We start from the raw sequence: 17,450 nt of genomic DNA, 5'->3' as shown, positions 1-17,450 counted from the left end.
TTCCATAAAGTCACGCAAAGTTTGAGATATCTCAGAGGATACGAATTCTCTCCGACCACGAGTCCACGATACCTTTATCAGCTGATCTAAACCATCCATTTGTAAAACACAGAGAACCGCCTGGTCCACTGATTCCGCATCGTCTGCATTAACTTAAAGAGCATCTTTTAAATATCAGCCGTCCGATTGAAAACGGAGCCCATCCGGTCCCCGTATAAAACATAGGGGGTCCTTAATATTAGTGCGGATTTAATTCACACGAATCTTGAAATCGATCGGACAGTCCATATGTATTAACTCAAAAGATTCATTTTTGAGTTAATGCAGAGGATCCGGGCTCGTAAAGAAACCGCTATTAAATCTTGAAAACGAGATAACGCCGACTCCGACCATCAACCGCCCAGAACCAACTCGGCGCTCTCTCTCTCTCTCTCTCTCTCTTCTCAGTTCCTCAAATCAACTTGAATCAATCCCTATTCGATTTCTTGCAACTGTTCCTTCCATGGATCCATCGCAAATCCCTAACCAGCATCCTTTCCACAACCCTAGACCGCGCTCTAATTGGAAAAAGAACAAATCCAATAAGCACTCAGGCATGGCCATGTCCATGGCCCCTCCGCCTCCCGATGGATCCTACTCCTACTATCCCCCATCGCTCCACGACCTTCAGATCCAAAACCACCTCAAATCTCGCCGATTCTACAAGAAGAAATACCCTAACCCTAGATTCGCGCCTTACGCACCTCGCAACACTACCTCCTTTATAATTCGTGCTAAGAAATCAGGCGGGATTGCATCTCTTATCTCGCCATCTCCAGCCACGCCAGCTATTTTACCCACTCCCAGATTTTCACCTACTCGTGAGCGATTGGTTGATATGGCAAAGGAGGAATGGGGGGTTGATGGGTACGGGTCGATGAGCGGCCTTATTCGTTTGAGAACTCCAAAAGAAGCTGATGATGAGGTAGATGGATCGAGTGATTCAAGCGAGAGTGACGTTGAAGAGCATGTGGAGGTGGAGAGGAGGCTGGATCATGACCTCAGCAGGTTCGAAATGATTTATCCTGCAGGGACTGATGAGGCACCAGATGGTGAAGGTGACCAGGCTGAGGCACGAGTGGCCAGGCTAGAAGAGGAGAACTTGACCTTGAGAGAAAGACTGTTTTTGGTGGAAACAGAGATGGGAGAGATTAGGAAACGGCTAGAAGAGCTTGAGAATAGGTTTGGAAGGGGGAATGGTGTGGATGGTAGTAATGGAGTTGAGGAGATTCTGAGTGGAGGGGATGTGGATGGAAGGTATGACGGGGAAGAGAATGTTAACTGGAAGGATGCCAATGGAAGTAATGGAGAGGAAGAGAATGTGAATAGAGGGGATGCCAATGGAGATAATGTTGAGGAAGGGAATGTGAACCCACATGATATCAATGGAGGTAAAGGAGTGGAAGATATTGGGAATCGAGAGGATGGCAGCGGAGATAATGAAATGGATTTGAACCCAGTGAGAAGTGTTGGGACTCCGGGGCGAGTTTGAGTTTACTAGCATAGTAAGTCTGACCGACAGTTACTTTTTTTGCCCTTAGAAAAATTGTAATGCGTAGAGAAATGAAGTTTAGAAAGGTTAAGTATGGTTTCCATATGAAATAATGACCTGTATCAAGTAGCTATTAGAATTGTAAATGCCTATGGTTCTCTTTTGTCTTCTTGGCATGTAGTTGTCAATTGGTAAATTTCATTTTCTATGTAACTCAAGATCTTGCAAAGTTCTTTGTAACAGGTTGGAGGGGTAAAATGAGAAAATGAATACGGAAAGTCATTAGTTTGCACTTCTTCATATACATTAGATCATTAAAAATCTTTTGGTGTATATATATTTCTCTATTTTAAGAATTATTTCCTTTTGTATGGAACAGTGTTTAATGTTAGATGGATTTGATGGTATGAAAATGCTCTTATTTTGTAGTTAGATACTAAAATGATTTCTGAACAGATTGTGCAATTCGGAAGTCCTGCCTGTTGCTATAAATTTTCATTCAAAGTTCTTGCTGCACACAAGATTGATAATTGAAATTCATTTGTGTATGTCTAATTATTGCTGTAATGTACATCTACAAATGCATGTGTAAATTTGGAACAGATTTAGAGTCTGTGTGAAATTATGTACAAGAATGTTTCTTTAAAAGTGTTGCAGTTGTAAATAAACTTTAAATGACATAAGTTACAATTTCTATAGTGTGTATATTGATAGACGTTGACTGCGGTTGCTTCTGCCAGTGAGGCGGAATGCTCCCCTACCAATGTATTTTTGATTTTTTTTTATTTTTGGTTGTTTGTTTGAAATCAAGAATATTGTTCCAGAAACAGAAAGACTCTTGACCTAAAAAATGCTAGTCAAATTTAATCACCAACAGGCCATGCTGCAGAGACCTATTCAAGGCATAAATTCGTACAGCATAGTATGCATAAAGCCATAAATGCTTTCTTGTGTTTGCCTATTTTAAAAACGATCATGCTGTTAGGCCTACTGGTGAACACTATTCATATACACATAATCACTGGATGCAAAGACATACCTTCTTAAAATAGAAGCTCAATTGTAAGAATATATCACTTTCTGTGTGATTATGCATGTTAAACCACTTGTACCTTCAGCTAACTCACAGTGGTGCAAACTGACATCATATAATCTAAAGATGTTCCTCACTGTACCTTTAGCTATGGTTTCACCTCCTTAATAACACGCATGGTCTTTCATTCTAACTTACCACTGTTGTTTCTTACAACAAGAAACTGTTATGCAGATATAATTCGGGCACTGGAAATTGATCATGAGTACTGAAACACTTCTCTGACTCACATCTCGTGCTCAATCTTCGATTTCATTGACAGTACACAGTAGAACTCTTTGGGTGTATGAAGTCACGCCGAGTAGTATGTTGTTTACCATTGTCTTGCATAGACAAGGTTAAAGCCATTCTTCTTTCTGATATGAATTTGCCTTTTTTTGAGGGTATGGATGCCGAGATGTCCTTTCTATCTAGTTAGCTGGATTGCGGTCTTTGTTGTGGCTGGATCATGTTCCACCGATAATCTGAATACTTTAGTTTGACTGGATAGAACTGTGCACCAGTACCAATACCTGGGATTATTGATGTGGTTTCATGCTTAACTGTCACATGTCAGAATAATAAGAATAAAATGGAATATTCATGGTATAACAGAGAGTAGAGGCATAGTATGCATTTGAGAAGAACTCATGACTTCTTAATTTGTACTACATCTAATCTGCAATCTAAAACTTAACAGGGCCAATCTTGTTGGTGCCGGCGCTGCATCCAATGGTGTGGTAGAGCACAGCACGATACGTCACAATCTAAATCCATAAACTTCAATTGTATAATGTACATATCTAATCAAGAAAAATGTTGGATCTGAATGTGCGATACATTGAGCGATAAATTTTACTCAATGGTTAGTTATTTATTTTAGAGAGAATTATTTATGTACCCATCAAAATTTCTATTGTTAGATATATTTGCCCATCAGAACTTCAAAATTTGTTATTTCTCCATTCAATATGACCTTTTATTTTTATTTTCCTCATTATCCATATTAAACAGATTGTGAATATTAGTTAAATTGAATACTGCCTATTTTAAATAAAATTGACCATTATACCCTTCTTTCAAAATCAGTAGAAAGACAAATTTGCCTCCAAGCCTTCCCTTTCATTATTCTATTCACTTCTTCACAGTAGAGATTTTCAGAGTTAAAAAGCTAAATGAGATGTGCATTGCTGGACCTTGTCCAGACATGAGTGACTTTTCTGTTATGCATGTTGCTGGAATATTACAGCTGACAAACTTAATCAAGCTTGAATGCAAAGTTTTCATTGTTTACATACATCTCTCTTGCATTATGTTACTGGCGCAGGGACTTTCAGTTATTTAATCAACACCCTGAGATTTTCTTTTTTCTTTTTATCATTGATTTTGTATGGCAAAAAGTTATTGTTTGCATCTGCATTGCAAAATATTTGGTTTGGTGGGTTTAGGTTCTGTTCAGTTCTCTATTTTCTCGAATAAACATTATCCATCATACTAGTTATGGCCTGGATGAGCTGCATGATCGGGCCATCAGTCATCATTGGAGAATTTTCTTCCATTACTGTTATCAATCAGACCTCTGTTGAGTCCGGAACTGTTAGTGTTGCTACAGTAATGCTATGTGAGTTTAAGAAAAAAGTACTAAGTGATCACCATAACAAGAATGTTTGAAATTGCTGAAAGAGTGTCTCATTATCAGAACAATGAGCAAAAATTCAAAGTTAGCTAGAAATAGCAAGTTCAATTTACTTTTAAAAAAAGGTAAGGTTGGATATTATGGTGCTATAAAAGTCATTTTGAAGATCTGCACAATGCTAAAACTTGTTGCACAACTACATTTTTTTATGATACTCTTAAGTTAGTCTATGGTCACAATGTGAGTTCCTTTAAATGGATTTTTTAAGATAAAAATTCAACGATATGGATAGTCCAAAAAGAACACGATCCAAAGAGCTATTTTTTTTTTATGGTTGACCATGCAAATCAAGTTGCAAAAGTGTAAGATTTTAGGCGTAATTCTGGTTCATCTTTGTTGATTGATTTTTTTCCAATTTCTCTGTAATTCAGTAAGAAGGAAGAAAGAGGATGGTGAGGCAGAGGAAGAATGGAGAGAAGAAAGGTTATCTATACGGTGGAGGATAGGTGTACAGGAGAATAGAAGGGAAGATATTTCTTGGAAACCTTCTATTCTCTGCAATGGCTTATAGCCTCATAGGGCGAACCACAGAGAATAATTTTTTTTTTTTTTTTCTGATTTTACGATAAGGGTATAATGGTCAATTATTTACAATGATGATTATACAATTTGAATCATGATAAAAAAATGTTAATGTAGTTAGTGGAGAAAATAAAAAGAAAGTAAATTTGAATGGACAGGAAAATTCAAGTGATTCTAATTTTTGTCTCTATCATACTTCTATTATTAGAATTAAAATAATTTAAAATTTAAACTTAAAGGTTAAAATAAAATCGTTAGGTACGTATCATCTATGGTACTTGCAGCCAAAACATTTCGCTGCCTATTTGGATTGTATAGGGCTTGCTTTAAGATTGGTGTCTGATTATATCGGACGATGCAGATCTCATCTATACGGTAGAGTATATTAGAGCTGGTAGCTGTATCCCATATCCTGAATATTTTGTTTCCTTTTATTTAAAATATGTTTCTGATTTTGTTTATTTCCTTTCTCTGATAATTGTTCTGTATATAAGATTGTATTTTATCTTGTAATGGTTCAAAAATCAGAATACAAATTTATTCTAAACTTGTCAGAGTACCATACTGGAACTGAATAAAATTATAATTTATGGTGCAATGCTGAGAGATTGTAAGCTGGTGAATAAAATTCTTGTAAACATGCATCACATTTTATAACTTCTTGTAACTACGATAGATATGAATGATGCCTTTTTGTTATTGTATACACTGGAAATTGGAATAGAACTAGGGTGTTTTTAAGTTCATTAAGTTTCTTGGTGAACTCAAGTCTAAAATTTATCGAATCAGTTTTAAATGAAAATTTCAAACTGTTGAAATCCGCCTACCTTACATGTGAAAATTTTAAACATTCGAATTAATTTAATATAAAGTCAAGCAGTCAAAATTAGAAGGTTAATAAATTAATTTTAATACATTTATTTTTTGAACATTTTTTTGATCACTTGATTCTATGCAAAATTAATGTTAAAATTAATTTTTTTTTACATGCAGACGCATCACTCATAAGGTAGGCAGGTTTTAATGGTTCAAATTTGTCGTTTGAAGTCAATTTGATGGGTTTTAGACTTGAGTTCACCAAGAGGCTCGGTGAACTTATGAACACTCTAGTTTTACTCCTGGAAATTGATCATTTTCTCTATGCACACGTATAAGATCATGATATTTTAATTTTATTTTATTTAGTATCAAGAGATTGTAAAATTATACTAATGTGGATAAGTTTTGAATGTTGAATTTTCAACTTATTGATTCATAAAAAATCAAACAAAAAGTGATTATTTATTATGTGTATTTTGAAAAAAATAATAATATCACATTTAACGATTTTATTTTGAAACATAAGTTTTAGAATTTTTATTATTGAAAATTTTAAAATATCTAATAACGGAGGTATTTGATGGATCAATATCTAATAACAAAACTATAAATAATTTCCTCAAAATTGAACAGTTTAAATTATAATATTTAAAAAAAACACTTTTAATTCTGATCTGAGCTGTTCGGATCCGCCGCCAGATTTTTTCTGTAAGAGACCGGAGAGGATAGCATTACTGCATTAGCACCGAATTCGTATCCTCTGCATTAACTCAAAAAGGAATCTTTTGAGTTAATGCATCTAAACTTCCGATAAGCTTCAAGATTCGTGCAAATTAGATCCACACTAATATTGAAGACCCCCTATGTTTTAACGGGGGGCCGGATGGACTCCGTTTACAATCGGACGGTCGATATGTATTAACTCAAAAGATGCTCTTTTGAGTTAATCCAGGCCTCCATAGAGCCCGAGAGTTTCGAATTCGCATCCTCTGAGATATCTCATATTTTGCGTGACTTTTTGGAAAATCTTAACTGTTGAAATATGTTCTGCGCGAATCTCAAAGATAAAATAATACTGCCCCCTATGTCACCCCCGAATAGGCACCGGACACGTCGGTCACGCAAAATATGTGATATCTCAGAGGATGCGCACTCGAGAGTTTCCGACTCGAACTGAGCAAGCAGGCCCGTCCCTCCTTGCGCGTCTTGCTATCGTCGTCTTCGCTGAAACCCTAATCCCTCTTCCCCGCTAAACCCTACTCTTTCGCTAGCTTTAACAGCTCGATCTCTTCCCTAGCTTTAACAGCTCTAATAAAAAAAAAAAACAGCTCGATCTCTTCCCTTTTCTCCCTCCAGCAGCCAGGAGGAGGAAAAACCATCCACGCGTCGTTCCTTTCTTTCATTATGGCTCCGTCCGCAAGTCCCTCTCTCTCCGACCGAGACACTCACACCCGCCACAGAAGAGATCGAGAGAAAGATAGGAGGAGAAGGGATTCGGGTTCGGAGTCGGATGTTGAACCTGAGGGGAAATCTCGCCATACAAAAGAGAGAAGGCGAAGGGATCTGGATTCGGCTTCGGATTCAGAACCCAATGGGAAATCTCGCCACCGGAGAGATAAAGAGAAGGAGAAAATAAGGGATCCAGATTTAGGTTCAGGTTCGGATTTGGAAGCCAACGGGAAATCTCGCCACAGAAGAGGGAAGGAGAAAGAGAAGAGAAGGGATAGAGATTCGGGTTCAGGTTCAGAGTCTGATTTAGACACCAAGAGGAATTTTCACCATGGAAGGGACAAGAGAAGAGAATCAAACGGGAAAGATAGAGACATAGAAAAAGAAGCCGAGTCCGAGACAGATTCTGACAGGAAATCACGCAAGAGGAGAGATAGAGATTCAAAAAGAAATGAAAGAGAAAAAGAAAGAGAACCAGAGAGAGATAGGGAGAGAAAAAGAGATAGAGATAGAGATAGAGATAGAGAAAGAGAAAGAGAAAGAGAAAGAGAGAGGGACAGAGAAACGGAGAGAAGAAGGCGTCACAGAGACCGGGAAAATAGTCCGAGGCGTAGAGACTATGAAAGGTAACTGTACAAATTTGTTTATTTCTAGTTAACAAAAATTCAGAATATTGATGGTGAATATGATATTAATCTTAGTATGTATTAAATGGTTGAATAGAGGACAGACCTACCCTGTTGCTATTTAGTTGGTTAGCTCAGCAAAGAAAAAGTTGTTCCATAAGGGTAGAAATGGTTTGTTCTATAAGAGTAGAATATGATTTGTGCCATGAGAACCAAAGCACCCCAATCCCAGTTAACCATTTTCTCATCAAAGAATGTGTCTAAATACCTTTCTGTAGTTCTTGTGATAATACAACCAGTTCAATTAAACAATGCTGTTTTTACATCTATTCTCTACCCTCTATTTGATTTAGGAATACAAGTTTTTTCTACATTATTGAATGCTTACTCATATCAATATATTATATTGTCCATCTCAAAAAAGTCTCCTTTGGTCATGGCAGGGACTCTGACAGAAACAGACGAAAAGAAAGGGAACAACAAGCTGAAGAAAACCTGCCACCGCCACCCCCTCCCCCTCCCCCGTCGATTCCCGAGGCAATACCAGCTGCTCTCACTGGAAGGACTGGTGGCATCTACATCCCACCCCACCGCATGGCACAAATGATGCGTGATGTCGATGACAAATCAAGCGAGCCCTACCAGCGGCTCAGCTGGGATGCTCTGAGAAAGAGCATCAACGGTCTGGTCAACAAGGTCAATGCCACCAACATCAAGAACATCATACCAGAGCTCTTCGCAGAGAACCTTATCAGGGGACGAGGGCTGTTTTGCAGATCCTGCATCAAGTCTCAGCTTGCATCTCCAGGTTTTACCGATGTCTTCGCAGCGCTTGTGGCGGTGGTGAATACCAAATTTCCTGAGTTGGGAAAGCTGTTGCTTACCAGGATTGTTCTGCAGCTGAAGAGGGCCTACAAGAGAAACGATAAGGTAAGCAATTTAATTAAATTTATTACTTTTGTTTGCCTTCTGGTGGGGAGATTATTGTATGAATTATAAATGTGGTTTTCATAATCCCTTGTGTTTTGTACATTGTTTGACTTAGTGGTTGTTACGATTAGTTTGTTAGTAATGAAATGCATATTCTTTTTTCCTTCTGTTTATAATTATTGTATAAGGGATGTCTTTAATTGTAGCAATAAGATTGATGCATGCCTAGTTGGTTTATGATTGACAAATTATGTATTTTTTTTTAAATAAATTCATGAAGCCTCAACTCTTGGCTGCGACAAAGTTCATAGCACACTTGGTGAACCAGCTGGTGGCACATGAGATCATTTCACTTGAGCTTCTAACCGTGCTCTTGGAAAATCCAACTGATGATAGTGTTGAGGTAAAATGTTTGAAACCCGTTCCTTTTGTCTGAATATAATTTTGAAATGATAATTGATCTGAAGTAGTGGTACCATTCTCATTTCAACGTGGGTTTGGTAAGGCTTGGATTAGTTTGGTTTCAACAACAAACATGTTCAAACTAGTTTGGTAGATAGTCCTTAATATTAGATGGGCCCTATATGGCTATAATGTAATAGCATATCTGATTTTGTTAATATTCAGGTAGCAGTGGGTTTTGTGAAGGAATGCGGAGCGTTGCTTCAAGACATCACTCCTCTTGGCCTTCATGGTGAGACTTTGAATTCCAAACTGAAATTTTGTTAGCTTGTGTTTCTTAATCAATGAATATGTTTTGGGAACTTCGTACAACACCGGTAAATTTTTGTCTGGCTTTCAAATTTAGATTATGTCGTTTGTATTAGTTGGTATCTCTGATGGGCCTCGTAAGTTGGTAACATTGTGATCCACGAAGAAAAATGCTAAAAGAAATACTGAGAATTTTACTTCCTTTCCAAACAATGCAGTTGCATTAAACTGGTTTGGTTTTGGTTAATATTGGAGGTGTTTTTGAGAGGTATTTTACTTCCCTCTCTTATTGTAGGTGTTTTTGAGAGGTTTCGTGGCATCTTGCACGAGGGAGAAATCGACAAGCGTGTTCAGTTCCTAATTGAAGGCCTTTTTGCAATCAGAAAGGCTAAGTTTCAGGTACTGTCAACATTTTGTAACCTTTTACTTCTGATTTTTATTTCTATACTGGATTGTTTGATTTTTTTTCTGGAACACATCATGCTTTCTTATTGGTATGATCTCCTGTTTGCCGTTTCTCATATTGTCTTCTCAGAAGGATTGGTGCAATAATTGGAGGCCTAATTTAGGCAATAAACATCAAAGGTGACCAAATTACTGTACTTGTAAAAAAGGAAGAGCGAAAGATATGAGGCTAACCAATAGTTATTGAAGGAGATTTGACTTGTATCCTTTTTTTTTTTCAATCTAAAAGTAAATTTTGCAGGTCTAGTATGGTGCACTATATACAACTACCTGTCATCATATCTATATGTTAGATTATTATTTTTTAATCAATACTCAGAAAGATACCTTATGGTGCTGTTGTCTTGAACATGCAGGGGTTTCCAGCTATTCGTCCAGATCTTGATCTTGTAGAACAGGAGGACCAGATCACACATGAGATCTCTCTTGATGATGAAGACTTGGATCCTGAGACTAACCTTGGTAATATAATAATATTATTTCTTGTTTTAGTATATATATATTTACAGTTTCACACTCTCCAATCTAATTGATGTCACTTTAGTTTTTACTGCAACAATTGCTTAATTGTACTGCAGTATTGGTGATCAACTAGTATGCCAGGGCCAAGTTCTCCACTAAATCAAGGGTTATTTTTTAGAACAACGAGATGGAAGGCTTCACTATAATGTTGTCAGACGTAATATTATTTTTCGGTTCACTTACTATTATGTAATTTTTCACTGCAGATGTGTTCAAGGCAAACCCAAATTACGTGGAGGACGAGAAAGCTTACGAAAACCTGAAGAGGAGTATTCTTGGTGATGAGTCATCAGAAGACGAGGCAGGGTCAGATGAAGACGGTGATGAGGATGATGATGACGATGAGGAGACTGACGAGGACGACGAAGAAGAAGAGAGGATGAAGATTAAAGATGAGACTGAGACCAATCTTGTCAATCTCAGAAGAACAATTTATTTGACTATCATGTCGAGTGTCGATTTTGAGGAGGCAGGACACAAGCTTTTAAAGATCAAGCTTGAGCCTGGGCAGGAGGTAAGAGATCTCTCCTTCATTTTAACATTTTGGAATTTGCTTTTGGTAATTTTTTTGTGCCCGTCTGTATTCTTAGAAATTATTAGATATAATGGACTCTTCTTGTCTGGTGAGCACCGCTACTGGTATACTTTAAAACCTTGTCATGCTTACTACACATGATAACTAATGAAGTAAGAAATAAAAGAACCTTACATATGTTGCATTTTTTACTTTAAAATGACAGATGGAGCTGTGTATCATGATGCTTGAGTGCTGCAGCCAGGAGAGAACATACCTGCGTTACTACGGGCTCCTGGGACAGCGGTTCTGTATGATAAACAGAATCCATCAAGAGAACTTTGAAAAGTGCTTCGTGCAGCAGTATTCCATGATTCACCGGCTGGAAACAAACAAGCTGCGAAATGTGGCCAAGTTCTTTGCTCATTTGTTGGGAACAGATGCTCTCCCCTGGCATGTGCTTGCTTACATTCGCCTTACAGAAGAGGATACCACGTCATCCTCTAGAATCTTTATCAAGATTCTTTTCCAGGTATATGCTCAGTCTTCTAGATTTCATAATGTTGTTTACTGTCAGTCCTCGTGGTTTTGACTAATACAAGCATAGACAATTTCCCTATTTTCTCCTTCCAGTTTGATTGTGGTTTGTTGTTCTTATTTTAAGGTTCACCACTAGCAGGGCTGTATTGAGACTCTTCGATGGATTCCTCAAAACTAGAATTAAAACGAAATTTCAGTAGTGTTTGATTGCCATAACCCATATTTCAGAAGCAGCCAAGGGTAAACTTGGAATAATCATGCCTTGTTTTATTTCTTACAGGAATTGTCAGAGCATTTGGGCATACGGCTTCTGAACGAGCGACTGAATGACCCCACAATGCAGGAATCATTTGATTCAATTTTCCCAAAAGATAACCCCAAGAATACACGGTTCGCCATCAATTTCTTCACATCCATTGGTTTGGGAGGCATCACTGAGAGCCTGAGAGAGTATCTCAAGAACATGCCCCGGCTCATAATGCAGCAGAAGCCTGCATCTGAGTCGGAGGATGAGTCCGGGTCAAGTTCGGATGACTCTAGTGGGTCTAACTCAAGTTCTGGATCAGAGTCAGAGTCAGAGAGTGAGAGTGATAGTGAGAGTGAACGGAAGAGCAAGAAGAGAAGAAAGAAGAATTAGGAACAAGGATTCAGGTTATATAGACAACTTAATGTATGCCATGGGTTAAAAAGGTATTGAGACTTGTGGGTTGATTTCAGAACAGACTATCTTGTAATGTAAGATTGTTTATGTACTGTTCAAGGTAAACCATGTCGGCCTTGTGTTATGTATGGTATGACAGCTGATAAAATATTTTATTATGTAGCCATTTAAGCCACAGAACTCCTCAGATCAAAACCTAAAGGGCAAAAATTTGGCATTGCATCACTGACTGTACTGAAACTGCAATGTAAGTTGTATATGCATATATTATGTATAACCTGTATCTAAACCCAGAGCTGCAATGCATGGTGCCATGGTGTAATGGATTAATCCCTATCTTATCATTTTACTTTCTGGTGTGCAGCTTATTGAAGATCATGGTGAGAAGGTGGAAGTTCTGTGAGATAGTGTTTTTATGGCATCTACTGCCTTATGTATTATCTCAGCGTCACTTCTCGATTGTTACTTCTTTTTTTGGGTCACTTCTCGATTGTTCTTTTTTTGGATGAGTCGAATAGAACTTTTAGTTAAATTAATTTGGTTTCTTTAAGTTCCACAGTTGACCTTGTGGGGATTGTAAATAGTATTTGAGTAATAGTCTGAAGTTGACTGTTATCTAGAGAGTTGCACAAATTTTACCACCTCTTTTAATTAATTTTTCCTCTTTCCAGTTGGATGTTGCTTGGGTTGTGGAAAATGATGTATCACTGTAAGCTTTTAGGTAAGTTAAATCAACCTGTACTGGTTTTTATTTTTTTTATATTTTGATAATCAAATTTGTTAGGATTGGTGCAAATTTTCTGATTTTTTTCGGTGCCAGAGATGTGTAATATTATATGCTACTCCCAAAAAAGGAAAACGAAGTATTAGATTATTTGATGACCACCGTAAATTTCTATTTTTAAATTACTGAATTGACTGGTAAGCTCCTTGAAAGATTGCTGCAAATGTTCAGTGTTGTTTAATATTGGAATCGCTAAAACCCGAACTAGTACCCGTTTTGCCCGGCCCGTGCCTGGGTATAGGCGGGTAAACGGGTACACGGGTACAGGTTTGAGATGGATAGGGTACCAATATTTGAGAAAAAAATCCGTCCAACCCGTACCCGCCTTATCCGTACCCGAAACCCGCCTACTCGGACCCGTCGTACCCGTATCCGCACCCATTTACCCGAACCCGCATACTTTACCCGTTCTACCCGCACCTTTTACCCGTTTAATCCGTACCCATTAACCTGTTTAATTTTGAAATTCAAATTTAAAAAAAAAATTCCCGCCGGTTTGTAAAAAAAAAAAAAGAAAAAAAAAACACAAAAAACAGTAAAAAAAAGAAGAAAAAAACCAGAAAAAAAAATCCGTACCCGTTACCCGAGACGGGCACGGGTATGAAACGGGTAGCGTACACTTTTTAAAAAAATTACCCGACCTACTCGTACCCGTTCTACTCGACTACCTGTCCTACCCGTACCCGCCCTACCCGTTACCCGTCGCGGGTTTACCCGAAGTACCTATACCCTACCCGAGAGCACAACACTATATTGGATACTTGAACATCTCAAAATTTGAATGGTTGACCTTGAACAGTACATAAACACCGTACATGTCGGTCACGCAAGGATTCGTGCAGAATGTATTTGAACGGTTGAGATATTTTGAACTTATATTAGGCAACTAAGACTGTTTCCAAAGTAATCTCTTATTAAAGATTAAATCAGTCCTAATTTTGCACTCTTGTTTCATTTAATTTTAGTCCCAACTATCAGAGAAGTTCGTAAATATAAGATATTACCAATTACTAGCATTCTCACTGTAAAAAGCTTCCAGCTGGTTCATTTTATCATCCATAATTAATCACATTTCGACTTCGTAGGTCGTAGCTTCTGTGAAGAATTTTAAAATAAAAAAGAAAAATTAAGCATACTTGCCAAATGGAAATGGTTCCTAAATTGGAGAATTGCAGAACAGCCCCTGCTTCACGTGAGAGTAAAATCCCACCATCGTAGATATTTAACATTGCAATTACTGATGTAATTATGTAAAAATATCCTTGGTGCAGTCCATGTATTTTTCGTTTCTGTTTCCGTCCACAGTTATGCACAAAGCAAATAATTATAATAATAATAACAAATAAAATAAGAATAAATTAAATATTGTTAAAAGAAGGAACTGATCCAACAAGTTTGCGAAAGTTTGACGCCCAACTCGAGTATGCGAACAATCATTTTATTTTTTGACTTATTCGCATACTATCGGAATCGGACCGAACCGAAAAAAACTAATTGATGCTTGCTAAAATTAGGGTTTCACTGAGAACTAGTATGCAGGTGAAAGTAAGCTGAAACCAACGGGACAACGGGCGTAAATTCCCCTGACATGATCCATTTTGAAACTTTTATCTCTGAAATGATATTCATTTTCGGCCTTGCTCTTTAAAGTGAACTTTTCTAAACTCTTAAAGTGAACTTTAGTTATTCTTCGCCAAAAAAGTGTGCGTAATTTTATTTTTAGTTATTACCTTTCTTCGCCAAAAAAGTGTGCATAATTTTATTTTTAGTTATTACCTCGCGTTTAAACTTTACAAGTAAACTTTAAAGTGAACTTTTGTAAATTCTGCAATAAGAGTTGCCTTTTCTGTTTCACAGAGGCAATTTTGAGAGATTTTGCTCAGTCCAGGTGTAGGTGTGAACTGGATGTCAATGTTACTATATAAAATTAGTCTTATCCAAGTGAACCTTTCAAGAATGAAAATAGCATGTTATGATCATTCCTGCTCATTTTATGCCTATTTCTGTATGTTTCAATTAAATTCAGCGGTTAAATATGCCTATTTCTTTATGTTTCAAGAGTAAGAACAATTAAAGCATGTCATTATTTCGCACACCATTAAATGAGAACATGGACAAACTTGGCAGAAATAGAATAGTATAACATGCTTAGTTATTGAAACAAAATAAAATCAACCTGGTAGACAACTACAGCGCAAGATAAAAGGATAAACTCAATATCAAAATATGCAAAATAAAAAAAAAATCCGATAAACTCGAGGTACCGGTTATGATTTATGAAAAGCTAGGGTTAAAATGTCTCATTGTTTCTTATTCCTGTCAAAAGAAACAAAAAGACAGATATAAATATGACCCATCAATATTTAAACTTACTGACAGCTCAAACTAAAATTCCAATTATAATCAAACAGTGTTATTTGGTTATATAGCATTGCGTTATAACTAACCAATTTGGGTTGACAAGAAAGTACTCTTTTATAATAAAATATGTAAAAGTAATTCATGAAGAAAAAATAAATATGTAATAGATAATACAGCACTAAGCTAGTTAATTTACATAACCAATCGAGCAATATAATGCGCGCAGTGCAGTTAAAAAGGTATTTGTAATTCTTCTATTGAACAATCAAGCAATAACAAATTATTAATAGTTTTCATTGCTAGAACATACATGTATGTATCCCATATTTGGAAGCTAACCCAAAAAGAATAATAGTAAACCATGTTGACAAATTCAAACGCCTAAAACTCACATTAACATGGCTCACTGCATCTCGAAGATCCTCATATCTTCTCTCGATCTCAAAAAACCGAAGCAACCTCGTGAGCTCAGAATCCTGCGTACCACCCTTGAACGGTTTTATCATGACAACATTCTCCCATTGCTGAACCTGTTGCCACTGGTCATCGATGATAATGCACCTATCAAGGCTCCTACCAGTCAAAGCAAGATTCTTAATACATATCCTAATTTGATTGTTTCTTTTGCACGAATCTCGATACAACCGGTGTGCGATGAGCCCATTTGGGTCGAGCCAGTCGATGATAGGGGAAGCATAATCTCTATCTCCAGCCGTAAAGGTGACAATCTCAAAGTCATTATCAGTGGCCATCTGGAGCAGCTTATCCACGCCGGGCCGCTTGATAATGTAGTGAGTTTTAGTAGCAAAGTTGTACTGATCAGGCGGCTCTACTTGGTGAATCAGTGTGTCATCCAGGTCGAGAAAAAGTGTTTTTCGGGTAGTTGGAGGAAGAGGAAGAGCCGGCATTGGAGGAGAACTTGGTAAAGAGGGAATAGTAGTATTCATGGTGGATTATTAATTTGGTTTGTGAATAATAGAATTATGAGGGAGAGGTTAAGTTTCTTTAATTGCCTTTCTAATTTGGTACAATATATAATTAAGGAAGAGGAATGCAATATATAGGAAACAGTTAAAAAGAGTTTATATTTGGCAAGTAGAGCCTCTCTTAATTTCCTAAATATAAAATACTTGCATTTTCTGTCTATTATAGCACAGGAGCAATTTTTAGAGCAAGATTTTCATTGCTTGGTATTTTTATAATTAAGCAAGATTTTCATGGCTTGTATAATTTAAACGAAAAATATATATAACAAACAAATCTCATGTACATATATATATAGGAAGGTAATTATTTGCTTCAAACTAAACTGTTCTATTAAAAAAAGGAAGGTAATTATATGGCCATCTATTTTTTTAGATAAAACGAATGAAATTTTGAAGACTGAAACTAACATGTCACCTTTCTTGCAGATTTTATATTTATTTCCCTATGTTTCAATTAAATATTTAAAAATGGCTACTCATAGAAAAATATTTAATTACATTCCTTTTGTACAGCTGTATCAATAAATACCATAAATAGAATAGTACCAACTGTATCAAAATAAAACCGTTGAATTACATGTAATATAATAGTATTATATGTAAAAATAGCTCTTTTCAATATACACCACATGAGTTAGGACTTAGGAGCACCTTAATTGGAAAACCACACAGAAGATTGCTCAAAAGAACGTTGCATCGGATCTTCCGATCCTGACCCGCTTGACCCGGTTCCTCTGGAGTCGGTTGGGCTATGATTGGCAGATTGGGTCTGGTTTGAGTCTGGGCCATATAATCAGACTTGGGTTCAGTCTGGATCATAAAACCCTTCTTCTCTCTCTCTTTTTCGCGCTTGTTCCCGTTGCCTCCTCTCCCTCTCTCTTGTTCCTTCCATTTCTGGGGCCTGACGAGTGGATGAAGGAACCAACACCTCTCATGGCCTGGGTATGTCCTTCTGAGTACACACACCTCCTTTCTTGTGAATTTGGCGATTTTGAGGACTACGGTTTTGAAAATCTTGAATCATTGCGACTATGGCTGAGAGAGAGGGAAGCTCGGGTCCGAGTGTGATTTGAGATCGTACCATTTCATAGCTCGAGTCTAGACCCGAGAGGGAAACTTTTGTGATGTGAACTGTGAAAGAATAGGTTGGAAATTTGTCGTTCCAATTGAATCGAATAGCAAGGTCATGACTTTATGATCTGAGGTTTGCCATTTTCGTATGGCTTGTTTCTCAATTTATGTGTGTTTGTCGACATCTGTT

General features: G+C 37.2%; 2 protein-coding genes and 1 long non-coding RNA gene across 3 annotated transcripts; all 3 read left to right on the top strand.

The window, feature by feature from the left end:
• Positions 1–343: 343 nt before the first annotated feature.
• Positions 344–1,944, top strand: LOC144556893 (uncharacterized). The gene has a single exon (XM_078305384.1). It carries the CDS (start codon positions 503–505, stop codon positions 1,529–1,531), a length of 1,029 nt encoding a protein of 342 aa, XP_078161510.1. The 5' UTR covers positions 344–502; the 3' UTR covers positions 1,532–1,944.
• A 368-nt stretch (positions 1,945–2,312) lies between these two features.
• LOC144556892 (uncharacterized) lies at positions 2,313–4,941 on the top strand. The gene is made up of 3 exons (XR_013512514.1): positions 2,313–2,961; positions 3,304–3,468; positions 4,671–4,941. It is a non-coding gene; the product is annotated as an uncharacterized LOC144556892 (long non-coding RNA).
• Positions 4,942–6,802: 1,861 nt separating this feature from the next.
• On the top strand, positions 6,803–12,795 carry LOC144557302 (MIF4G domain-containing protein / MA3 domain-containing protein). The gene is made up of 10 exons (XM_078305864.1): positions 6,803–7,715; positions 8,159–8,645; positions 8,926–9,048; positions 9,273–9,339; positions 9,652–9,755; positions 10,178–10,283; positions 10,550–10,857; positions 11,084–11,389; positions 11,678–12,087; positions 12,423–12,795. The coding sequence occupies exons 1-9, from the start codon at positions 7,045–7,047 to the stop codon at positions 12,032–12,034; spliced, it is 2,529 nt and encodes an 842-aa protein (XP_078161990.1). The 5' UTR covers positions 6,803–7,044; the 3' UTR covers positions 12,035–12,087; positions 12,423–12,795.
• Positions 12,796–17,450: the final 4,655 nt, after the last annotated feature.

Source organism: Carex rostrata, chromosome 7 (assembly GCF_964058835.1).
Source record: "Carex rostrata chromosome 7, lpCarRost1.2, whole genome shotgun sequence".
NCBI classification, from domain to species: Eukaryota; Viridiplantae; Streptophyta; class Magnoliopsida; order Poales; family Cyperaceae; genus Carex; species Carex rostrata.
This window is presented reverse-complemented; position numbering and strand designations above follow the sequence as displayed.

Bases quoted from the DNA above. Each gene is read 5' to 3' on its own strand.
- LOC144556893 (XM_078305384.1), top strand. From the start codon at position 503: ATGGATCCATCGCAAATCCCTAACCAGCATCCTTTCCACAACCCTAGA.
- LOC144557302 (XM_078305864.1), top strand. From the start codon at position 7,045: ATGGCTCCGTCCGCAAGTCCCTCTCTCTCCGACCGAGACACTCACACC. The intron at 8,646-8,925 runs GTAAGCAATTTA...AAATTCATGAAG, and splicing joins CCTACAAGAGAAACGATAAG to CCTCAACTCTTGGCTGCGAC. The intron at 10,284-10,549 runs GTAATATAATAA...TTTTCACTGCAG, and splicing joins GGATCCTGAGACTAACCTTG to ATGTGTTCAAGGCAAACCCA.